Raw genomic sequence first — 11131 nt, 5'->3', positions numbered from 1 at the left:
CAAAGTCATCGGAGAAGAGAGTCAAAAGCCAATGGTACGGATAGACAACATAACAGCTTTAGCTCTCACAAGGAATCCAGTGTTCCATGGGAAGAGTAAACACATTCACAGGAGATTCCATTTCATATGAGATAGTGTCGAAAACGAGCATATAGATGTGGAGCATGTTCCCGGGAGTTTACAAAAGGTGGACATTCTAACTAAAGGACTGGGTAGAAACAAGTTCAAAGAGATGAGAGATCTCATTGGAGTTCAAGAAGTGAAGGGGATTGACATCAAGCTTAAAGGGAAGATTGTTAAGTTAAGCTTGAAGACCAAGCAAGCCTAAAAGCGGCTAAAACTAGAATATGTTAAAGTTGAGATCGTAACATATTCTTAGGAGAGAGTTTAGGAAATTATCCTTTAAAGGAAAAGGAAAAATAGGATTCTAAAAGCTTATAAAATAGAAGCTGTGTGTTTTGGTTTTTCTATTGTGAGAGAGAGATTTGTAAGCTTGAAAGCTAAGAGAATTATGTGTGAGAGAGAGCTTAGTGTTTTGAGCAAGTTTCACTAAGATAATAAAGAAAGAATTTTTTTTTTATTTGAGTTCTTATTCCTATAAGCAACAGCCATGTAAACCCTATGAGACTACGAGTTTGGAGTTCCTCATACTTGTTGAACCGTAAGCTGTAACAGGCTACGATCGTCATCATAAAAAGCGGATTGAAATGAATATTTCAGGGCTCGGTGGCGGAGGCAATGTACTAGCATGGGGTCAATTGACCCTTATGGATTTAAAAAAAAAAAATTACTTGTACTTTTAGATAAAAAAAAACGGAAAAAATCATGAAAATATGCATACTGAACCTTAAAAAATAGTTACAAATATATTTATTGACCCCACAAAATTTTTTTTTAATAGATTTTGGTTATTAGAAAAAATATTGACCCCTATACGAGTAATTCCTAGCTCTGCGCCACTGTTGGCAAGCAAGGATTCTCCAATATGAGTGTGATCATCTGGACGGTAATCTTTACGTTGATAATAAAATAGTCGAGTGTATTGTGAAAGTTGATAAAATTACAAGAAAAAGAACAAAAACTTGTATATTAACCACGCCTTTTGTAATATTTAAAAGAGATATGTTGGAATAGAGTACATTTATGAAACTTTATATGCAAACTAGGTACATTCAATATTCAAAATAGGAGAAGTAGTACATTTGTGAAATAGAAAGGGTTATGTGTGTTGTCGTGGCGGACTGTGGAGTGTGTGAGATAATTTTTTTTTCTCATTTCCCCTAAATTCTAATCATTTAAATAATTTGAAAAAAAAAATTCAGATACAAAAAAAATATATGTTTTTCTCTTTATAGTTTTACATGCATTTTGTTTTAGTCATTTCAAATTTTTTTATTAATTTTTTAATTTTTTATTTTATCATAACTATTCAAATAACTGTTAATGTAATTTAAAAAAAAAATCTTTTCACATACAAAAAATCTATTTTTTTTTTATAATTTGATATGCATTTTGTTTTATAATTTTAAATATATTTTATATCACAACTGATGTATGTAATTTGATATGCCTTCAAGATTTATCTGGATGAGATTGAAGCTGATAAAGATGAATTCACCACCTTTTCCTTGGTCTTGATCCCTCGTTTGCAGAATGGTAGAGTGGATAAGCTGGCGCGACATGTTCGTTCAGTATCGCATTTAGTCACCTATGTAAACGATTTTCCTTCCAATTGGCTTGTTTGAACTGATCTTGTACTATGTTGACAAAAAAAAACTGATGTATGTTATTGTTCTGTTCACATTTATTGTTGGATGGTTTTTAATCCGTACACGTTTATTGCTGGATTGTTTTGATGTGTACACGTTTATGGCTGTATAATTAAAATCATCCAACCATAAACATGTACAGATCAAAACCATCCAGCCATAAACGTGTATAGATTAGAACAATCAAGCAATAAACATGTACAGAACAATCATATACATCAATTGTGATATAAAATATATTTAAAATAATAAAACAATGCATACCAAATTATAAAGAAAAAAAATTATTGTATGTGAAAAGTTTTTTTTAAATTACACTACCAGTTAATTAAATAATTATGATAAGATGAAAAAGAAAAAAATAATAAAAATGAATAAATATTAAAATATTAAAAATAATTTTTTTCTTCACTCTCACACCACTCCCACTTTTCCCATCTTTTTCTCTCTTACCTATCACACTCTCACACATCACACACCCTGACACCCACTTTGCAAATTGTGAATAGTAAATGTACTATAAATCCTATTAATTTCAAAAAATATACTACTTTTACAACTAACCCTATTTAAAAACGTTATACTCCCTCTATTTCAAAATATAGGATGTTTTAGTTAAAACACGCATATTAAAAAATAGTTACTTTTAAAAAGTTTAACCAATCATAAACAGTACTGCTTAATATAAAATCTAAAATTAATCTAAAATTTGCATAGAAAGTTGGAAACATCTTATATTATGAAACAAAAATATTTCTCTAAACATCCTATATTATGAAACGGAGGGAGTATTATACTTCTATTATCATAGTATATAAATATTTAAAGTGCATACATTTTATTTGGTCACATCCCATCACAATCCCAATTTTCTTAATTCTTATTTATAAATCCTCCTGATTTCCCAACGTGCTGATATTCGAATTAGATATATAACCACCTCTTTGATTTTTCAACACTTCTTCATTCATGTATATAAAACAACTTTACTGGAGAGAAGAATAAAAAGAAGCAAACAATTAATGGAAGAAAACTACATTGGAGTTGTCCTCTACACTATTTTCTCTCTCATCTTCTTGATAATCTATCTCAAGTTCTTGAAACATAAGAAACAGAATTTTCCCCCCTCTCCACCGGGATGGTTGCCGGTAATAGGCCACCTACGCCTCCTGAAGCCGCCCATCCACCGCACCCTCCGCTCCTTCTCCGAGTTCCTCGACCGCAACGGCGGTGGCGGCGTGATGTCCCTCCGACTTGGCTCCCGTCTAGTCTACGTGGTGTCCTCATATGCGGTTGCGGCCGAGGAGTGCTTTGGCAAGAACGACGTTGTTTTAGCCAACCGGCCTCATGTTATCATCGGGAAACACGTTGGGTACAATAACACAAACATGATCGCCGCACCTTACGGTGATCACTGGCGCAACCTCCGTCGCCTCTGCACCATCGAGATCTTCTCCACCCACCGCCTTAACTGCTTTCTTTATGTCCGTACCGATGAAGTACGCCGCCTCATAAGCCGCCTCTTCCGTTCCGCAGGTAATATATGTGTTAATGCTATAGATGTGATTCTATCGTAAGGAAAATTTGTTGATATTGTCAACTTTTTCATTTATGGTGGTGCTGTCTTAGTGTTATATTGACCAATAGTTTTGTAGCTTTAGTCACACTTAGCCACTTACTTAAGAATCCAGGTTCTCCACTCTCTTTTAGTATAAGGTTAAAATCTGGTTTTTAAGTGGAGCCGCCAAAAAAAGGAAAAAGAGAAAAAGAAGTTGTATCCAATAAGGCTTGTGTGGATGATATGAGATAGCTTGTTCAAACAATGGTATCCAATGAGTTAACTTAATTATTAAGAATTGGTTTTGAAAACTATAAAATTTCAATATTCTTTTTTCAAATCTTACACGAAGAAAGGTTGGTCCACTCAATTATTATTTTCCTTACAAATTAGTGAGATTCGATGTTTCTTCTATTCTTTTTAATAATTGTAGGAACTGAAAATACGGTGGTGGAGATGAAACCAATGCTTATGGACTTGACATTCAACAACATAATGAGAATGATGACAGGGAAACGATACTACGGCGAAGAAACAACCGATGAGGAAGAAGCCAAACGTGTTCGTAAGTTGGTCGCAGATGTTGGGGCTAACACAAGTTCAGGCAACGCCGTTGACTACGTTCCGGTCCTGAGACTGTTCTCAAGCTATGAAAAAAGGGTTAAGAAGTTAGGGGAGAACACAGACAAGTTTTTACAAGGTCTTATTGACGATAAACGTGGACAACAACAAGAAACTGGTACTACAATGATTGATCATTTGCTTGTTCTCCAAAAATCTGACACTGAGTATTACACCGATCAAATCATCAAAGGCATCATACTGGTTTATTTCTTTTTCCTTAACTTAATTATACTGTTTTACCTTTTAATTACTATTAGGTGAAAGATATATTGTTTGGTATTACATTACATTACTAAAGTAACACGTTAATGCAGATAATGGTAATAGCAGGGACTAACACATCAGCGGTTACTCTAGAATGGGCACTATCCAATTTGCTTAACCATCCTGACGTATTATCTAAAGCCAGAGCAGAAATCGATAACCGAGTTGGTTTAGACCGCCTTATCCAAGAATCAGATCTTAGCGAGCTACCATATCTCAAGAACATCGTTCTCGAGACCCTCCGGCTACACCCGGCAACACCATTGTTAGTCCCACACATGGCATCCGAAGATTGCAAGGTGGGATCCTACGATATGCCACGTGGCACGACCTTGTTGGTGAATGCATGGGCCATACACAGGGATCCAAACACATGGGATGATCCAGATAGCTTTAAACCAGAGCGGTTTGAGAAAGAAGAGGAAGCACAAAAGCTTTTGGCGTTTGGATTAGGTAGAAGAGCGTGTCCTGGCTCGGGTCTTGCTCAACGGATCGTGGGGCTCGCTCTCGGGTCGTTGATACAATGCTTTGAATGGGAAAGAGTTGGAAATGAGGAAGTTGATATGAAGGAAGGAGTTGGTAACACAGTACCCAAAGCTATTCCGTTACAAGCCGTTTGCAAAGCTCGTCCATTTCGACATAAGATCCTCCCCTAAGTTTCTTGAAAGTATGAATAAAACATGTGTGACAAAAGTTATCAAGATTTATTGATCTAGTAAGAAGACGTGTCGCATGTTATGTTATACTATAGCAAATGTCACTTAATGATAAAAACTAAAAGAATCAAAGGAGAAAAGAACCAATGAGTAAAAATAAATGGCAGTGTTGTTGACTTCACTCAATCGCATTGTCTCACTCACACTCACTCGCTTCCCTTGGAGAATTCATCTCTAGTGTCCCTATACCAGAAATTCATCTCTGCATTACCCCCACTTAATCTCACTACCCCTTTAACAATTTTTAAAGAATAGTTGTACCATATATCTCCTAGTTGCACCTCACATAGTTGTACCATATATTCCATAGTTGTACCAGTTGCACCTCGCATAGTTGTACCATATATCTCCTAGTTGTACCAGTTGCACCCTAGTTGTACCAGTTGTACCGCGCATAGTGGGATTCGAACCCTGGGCGCGCGCGCGTGCGCATGGAGCTCACAACCACTAAGCTACTGTGTTTTTCATTGAACAATTACTTATTTAATTTTATTTAACCTAAAACAATCTTCATTAAGTGTAATATTGTCCTTTTACTATTGAGGGAGTTTTGAGAATTTGTTTTGATAGAAAGGGTGTTATGAGATTTTAGCTCCTTCCCTTGTGCTTCCGCTCACAAATTCTTCGTTTCTTCATACTCATCGGCTTCGATCAGACGATTCAATCGCTTTACGCTCAAACCATCTCGTTCCTTGGCATCCATGTCTTCTTCTTCTCCCCCCGACGGTGTCGAGGCTATAACCACCGCTCCATATGGCTCCTGGAAGTCTCCGATCACTGCCGACACAGTTTCCGGAGCTTCGAAGCGTCTTGGCGGCACCGCCGTTGATTCTCGTGGCCGTCTCGTCTTGCTCGAGTCTCGTCCCAATGAATCCGGGTATTCGATTCGACTTGATATCAGACATCGATTGCGAAAACCCTAATTTGATTATTCAAGCTTGATTGGGGTTTTTTGTGTGTGTGTTTATTTGTATGATTGAAGGAGAGGAGTTTTGGTGATCCAAGGAGATGAAACAACTGATATTACTCCAAAGGACTTCGCTGTGAGGACTGTAACTCAAGAATACGGTGGTGGTGCGTTTAGGATTTCATCAGATGACAAACTTGTTTTCTCTAATTACAAGGATCAGCGACTTTACAAGCAAGACCTTACTGATAAAGGTGATAGATGATAACACTCTTCACTGATTCTATCAATGCAGATTCCATGTTGGCAAGTTCTGATGTTGTTTACTTGATTGTAGATTCATCTCCGAAGCCAATTACTCCAGATTATGGGGAACCAGCTGTTACTTACGCAGATGGAGTCTTTGATTCACGCTTTAACCGTTATGTTACTGTTAGGGAAGGTTGGTTTGTGATCTAGTGTTTAGTTTTGGGTGGTGTGTGATGTTTAATTTATCAAGATTTACATGTTGGCTGTTTGGCTGGTGTTTGTAGATGGTCGTCAGGACAGATCAAACCCAATAACGACAATTGTGGATGTCAATTTAAATGGAGAGACACTTGAAGGTATATTATCAAACTTTAGTGAAAGAAAGTGTTCTTACCCGCATTGAAAGAGTCTATAGGGGATGTGAGTTATGTCAGTAGTGCCATGTAGTAACATTTTTCCAAGTTTCCAACGATCATTGACGCTCACTTTTGTTCTTTCTGATATTTGAGATCCAGAACCAAAAGTACTCGTGAGTGGCAATGATTTCTATGCATTCCCACGTTTGGATCCCAAGTGCGAGCGATTGGCATGGATTGAATGGAGTCACCCTAATATGCCTTGGGATAAAGCAGAGCTGTGGGTTGGGTACATTTCCAAGGGCGGGTGAGCATGTCCTATTTTTTTTTTTTTTCAAATGCTCTGCAGATTGCAATTCATTCAAAATTCTTAATACCGAGAGTCTTATCGGGGATCTCGAAGAGCTGGTTTCCATGCTTTATAGTTTTCTTCTCTTGCATTGTCTATTAATTAGAGTTACACCTTTCTGCAGAATTATTGATAAACGCGTATGTGTTGCTGGTTGTGATCCCAAATACGTTGAATCGCCCACTGAGCCTAAGTGGTCATCAAGAGGTAATTTGGCTTATATGAAAAGTATGCAGAAATTTACTGCTCTCAGTTTCGATTATTGTCAAATCCTCTGTGAAAAGATTGATCTGCAGTTTTTAGGCACTGACCTTGGATTTCTGCCTGTCTTTTTTGTTTCATACTTTTAGCAGTTGAGATTTCCTAATAAGTTATAGCTGTTTTAGATGAAACTAGGGTCGTCTAAATAAATGATCTTTTTTCTCTGCTCTCTTGCTGTTTTCACTCTTTGCAATCATCTTTTTTCTTCAGACAAAGTGACTATGACTGTGAATTTAACTGAGATATGGTTGATCTACAAATTTCTGGCATGTGCTTTGGGCTTCTTATCTTTATTTACTTAGCTAGTAAGCACTTCTTGGAAGTATTAGCTGAAACTAGTGTCCTTTAATGGATTCCATCATAATTGTTCTCCAAATTATTATATGATTCATTGGAGCTCTAAAATTGGTGAATAAGTTATATTTCCTCATATTGTAATTAAGCCTGTCAAGCTTTGATATTTCTCATAGTTTCCATTGACCTGAGAATCTCTGACTTATTGTGCAGGGGAACTCTTTTTTGTAACTGACAGAAAGAACGGATTTTGGAATATTCATAAATGGGTAAACATTCCTCACATTTGCCAGTTATAGTTTATATGTAGGAAATTTCATAGTGTGCTTGCGCTGTGTAATGCTGAGAATTAGTTTTAGATTTGAAACAGGGGTGGTTTCATTGGCTTTTTACTAAGGTCATGAGTACGGACCCTTAAATTCGAATCTTTGTTCTCGGAGGAGATTGTACTCTCATCCTTCAGAAATTATTAAAAACAAACCTTTGGGGAAGAGGAAAGAAAGGCGTCTGTTACATTAGATGCATACTGTTTAAGCGAGTTTTGTTTTCGGCTGAATGTATACGTCTAAAACTGGTAGATGTTTGCTTTGTTAGTTGTATTTATTGATATTGGGCCACCATCTTGAAGCTTTTCTTAAAGTAGACCTACTTGGCGCTTAAAGGAATTTTCTGATGTAGTAGACATGTTTATTGTTTACTACTTTGTTCCTTATTTTTGTTTTCCCTTTTTCTCGTTGTGTCACAGATTGAAAGTACTAATGAGGTTGTTTCTGTATATCCTCTTGAGGGTGAGTTTGCGAAACCACTATGGGTTTTCGGTACAAACTCTTATGAAATAATCGAGTGTTCTGAAGAGAAGAACATAATTGCATGCAGCTATAGGTAATACCAAGCAGACCAAAATTTAATACTTTCAACAATTCTCTGTCATACTTGATTTGATAACAATTTATTGTTCCTGAATGCAGGCAGAAAGGGAAGTCATATCTAGGCATTGTGGATGATTCACAGGGTTCATGTTCTCTACTCGATATTCCTTTAACTGATTTTGACAGCATTGTAATATAACTTTTTCTGTAGTTTTTAAAAATTTGTTCATTTGGTTACCAATTTAATCTGAAAGTAACGAGGAATTGTGTTTCCATTTTCAGACTTTGGGAAATCAGTGCCTTTATGTTGAGGGAGCGTCAGCAGTTCTTCCACCATCAGTTGCCAGGGTAAAAATCTTTCCCATTGAAGGTTTTAATTGAAAAATAAGTTGCGTCTATGAAAAAGTAGTTGCAGTAGTAGATTTATTGTTTCTCTTATTATCAGGTAACACTGGATCATCATAAGATGAACGCACTCAGTTCTGAGATTGTTTGGTCTTCATCACCCGATGTTTTGAAGTACGAGGCTTTCTTCAGTGTGCCAGAGTTGATTGAATTTCCAACAGAGGTTCCTGGTCAGAACACTTATGCTTACTTTTATCCTCCAACCAATCCACTCTACAACGCTAGCATGGAAGAGAAACCTCCGTTGTTGGTGAAGAGTCATGGTATGCTAATCTTTACCACATCCCTATTTTCAAAACTTAATCAAAATACTAACTCAGTTTCTATATGTTCATCTTAAGATCATGTATGTGCTTTCGCCAGAGCATATATGTTGTAATCAGCTATGCATGCCACATTTTTGTTGACAATCTGAATCTGCAGGAGGACCTACTGCTGAATCACGAGGGTCCTTAAATCTGAATCTCCAGTACTGGACAAGTAGAGGGTGGGCATTTGTCGATGTCAATTATGGTGGAAGCACAGGTTTGTTGTTATGGTTCCAAGTTGTTTTTCTACTTTTCCAACAATTACCCAGAATTCAGTACACTTGTACGGTTGCATTTTTTCACCATTATAGTTAGCCTTGCTTAAGTATTTCATCATGAGATTCTTGTTTTTGATGTCCCATTCACGCCATGTGAGCACACACGTGGACGTGTGTTTATTGTAAGAAAGTGTAACATTATTTTGAAGGTTATGGTCGAGAGTATCGAGAGCGGTTGTTAAGGCAGTGGGGAATTGTCGACGTTGATGACTGTTGTGGCTGTGCTAAATATTTGGTATGTTCTTTCTTTGCCTATTTATGTGAACAACTTCGGAAGTAATTTCTAAACATTTTTAGTTTTGGGCAGGTATCTTCAGGCAAGGCAGATGTTAAGAGGCTCTGTATATCTGGAGGTTCTGCAGGAGGTTACACAACTCTTGCAGCATTGGCGTTCAGGGATGTTTTTAAAGCTGGAGCGTCCTTATACGGAGTGAGTACATACCATTGCATCTGTATTTTATTTTGCTAAATGACTATACTTTTTCGCTTTCCCCTAGTTCTTGTTAGTTATTGGAAGTTATGGAAGGATCAGCAAAAAAATTTGGATATATTGAACTTAGACACCAAATAGCCTTTGATCATATATAAGTTCAGTGCAATTTGTATTGCTGTAAAACTACTTATAGATAAAAGGGAATTTTGACCACAATGGTGGGATAATAGTTTTGATTTGAGGCTTATATATATCCTGAATCAAACTTCACCTTTGTAGATTCTAGCCTCTTCTTTTATGAACTATGTATATATATGTCGTGATACTATTTCACACTTCACCTAGATGCATGTTGTATGAATACCTTATAAAACAGCTGATGCCTTGGATTTTTGTTAACACAGGTGGCTGATTTAAAAATGTTGAAAGAAGAAGGTCATAAGTTTGAATCCCGTTATATCGACAATCTTGTTGGTGAGTCAAATGCATTAAGAAAGAATTTATCTTTGTTTTTTTGTTTTGATTTTTAAAATTGACTGCCAAAATTCTTGAGTATGTAATTGCAGGAGATGAAAAGGATTTCTATGAGAGATCACCAATCAATTTCGTCGATAAGTTCTCTTGTCCCATCATCCTTTTCCAAGGGCTGGAAGACAAGGTTCTTATATTCTCCACTCTTGGTTTATTCTTTTCTTTCTAGTAACAAAAGGCATGATTAGATTAACCTTCTGGATTCTTGATTGTTATTACATTCGAGATTTAGTTCTCCATTTGCTAACTACAACGTCTTTCCCTTGAATACGAATATATTTAACAATTTGTATGAAAAATGCTGAACAAATTGCAGGTAGTAACTCCAGATCAATCACGTAAAATCTATAAAGCATTAAAGGAAAAAGGTCTGCCTGTTGCTCTTGTCGAGTACGAGGGAGAACAACATGGTTTTCGCAAGGTAAGGCTTTTGATCACTTCCACTAAAAAAGTAATAACAAGTCTTGAGGATTGTAATAGTAATTAACACTGGATTACTTATATATTGCTTGACAGGCGGAAAACATCAAATATACACTTGAGCAACAGATGGTGTTCTTTGCACGAGTCGTTGGAGGGTTCAAAGTTGCAGATGACATCACTCCTTTGAAAATCGACAACTTCGACTCGTAGAAATTTCTTTTCATTTATTTAGAGAATATCCATGCTCCTTGGACTAACCTTTTCAGATAATTTGTTTGACATGAGTTCAAAAACCTATTTCCCAGCTTTTAATTACTTTTTATCTCTTATCTTTTAAGCTTTAAGATATACTAGAAGATTACTCATTTAAAATTAACAAAGGAAAAAAAATATGAGAATAATGAATATAGCTGATTATATAATGCCAAGTCAGAGGAAAAGGAACCAAACTTTGAGAAATGACAACGACGATGTCCGACCTTCAAAAGGATTTGTTGGAGGAGACACTCTGACTCTCTAGGGTTCTGGTAAGATATA

At 36.4% G+C, this 11131-nt stretch overlaps 2 protein-coding genes across 2 annotated transcripts; both read left to right on the top strand.

The window, feature by feature from the left end:
* Nucleotides 2721–4958, top strand: LOC104719303 (cytochrome P450 81D1). Its single transcript, XM_010452129.2, has 3 exons — nt 2721–3305; nt 3761–4152; nt 4266–4958. Exons 1-3 carry the CDS (start codon nt 2792–2794, stop codon nt 4869–4871), a joined length of 1512 nt encoding a protein of 503 aa, XP_010450431.1. The 5' UTR covers nt 2721–2791; the 3' UTR covers nt 4872–4958.
* LOC104732567 lies at nt 4980–10923 on the top strand. Its single transcript, XM_010452130.2, has 19 exons — nt 4980–5084; nt 5527–5808; nt 5914–6092; nt 6176–6280; nt 6372–6443; nt 6603–6750; nt 6917–6999; nt 7561–7616; nt 8093–8229; nt 8316–8406; nt 8499–8564; nt 8662–8884; nt 9045–9146; nt 9357–9442; nt 9515–9637; nt 10045–10114; nt 10207–10298; nt 10488–10592; nt 10688–10923. The coding sequence occupies exons 1-19, from the start codon at nt 5032–5034 to the stop codon at nt 10802–10804; spliced, it is 2190 nt and encodes a 729-aa protein (XP_010450432.1). The 5' UTR covers nt 4980–5031; the 3' UTR covers nt 10805–10923.

This window comes from Camelina sativa, chromosome 12 (assembly GCF_000633955.1).
Source record: "Camelina sativa cultivar DH55 chromosome 12, Cs, whole genome shotgun sequence".
Lineage (NCBI taxonomy): Eukaryota > Viridiplantae > Streptophyta > Magnoliopsida > Brassicales > Brassicaceae > Camelina > Camelina sativa.
The sequence above is the reverse complement of the archived record's forward strand: the minus strand, read 5'-3'. Positions and strand labels throughout refer to the sequence as shown.

Bases quoted from the DNA above. Each gene is read 5' to 3' on its own strand.
- LOC104732567 (XM_010452130.2), top strand. From the start codon at position 5,032: ATGGCAGTGTTGTTGACTTCACTCAATCGCATTGTCTCACTCACACTC. The intron at 5,085-5,526 runs CTTCCCTTGGAG...AGATTTTAGCTC, and splicing joins GTCTCACTCACACTCACTCG to CTTCCCTTGTGCTTCCGCTC. The intron at 9,443-9,514 runs GTATGTTCTTTC...AGTTTTGGGCAG, and splicing joins GTGGCTGTGCTAAATATTTG to GTATCTTCAGGCAAGGCAGA.
- LOC104719303 (XM_010452129.2), top strand. From the start codon at position 2,792: ATGGAAGAAAACTACATTGGAGTTGTCCTCTACACTATTTTCTCTCTC. The intron at 3,306-3,760 runs GTAATATATGTG...TAATAATTGTAG, and splicing joins CCGCCTCTTCCGTTCCGCAG to GAACTGAAAATACGGTGGTG. The intron at 4,153-4,265 runs GTTTATTTCTTT...ACGTTAATGCAG, and splicing joins TCATCAAAGGCATCATACTG to ATAATGGTAATAGCAGGGAC.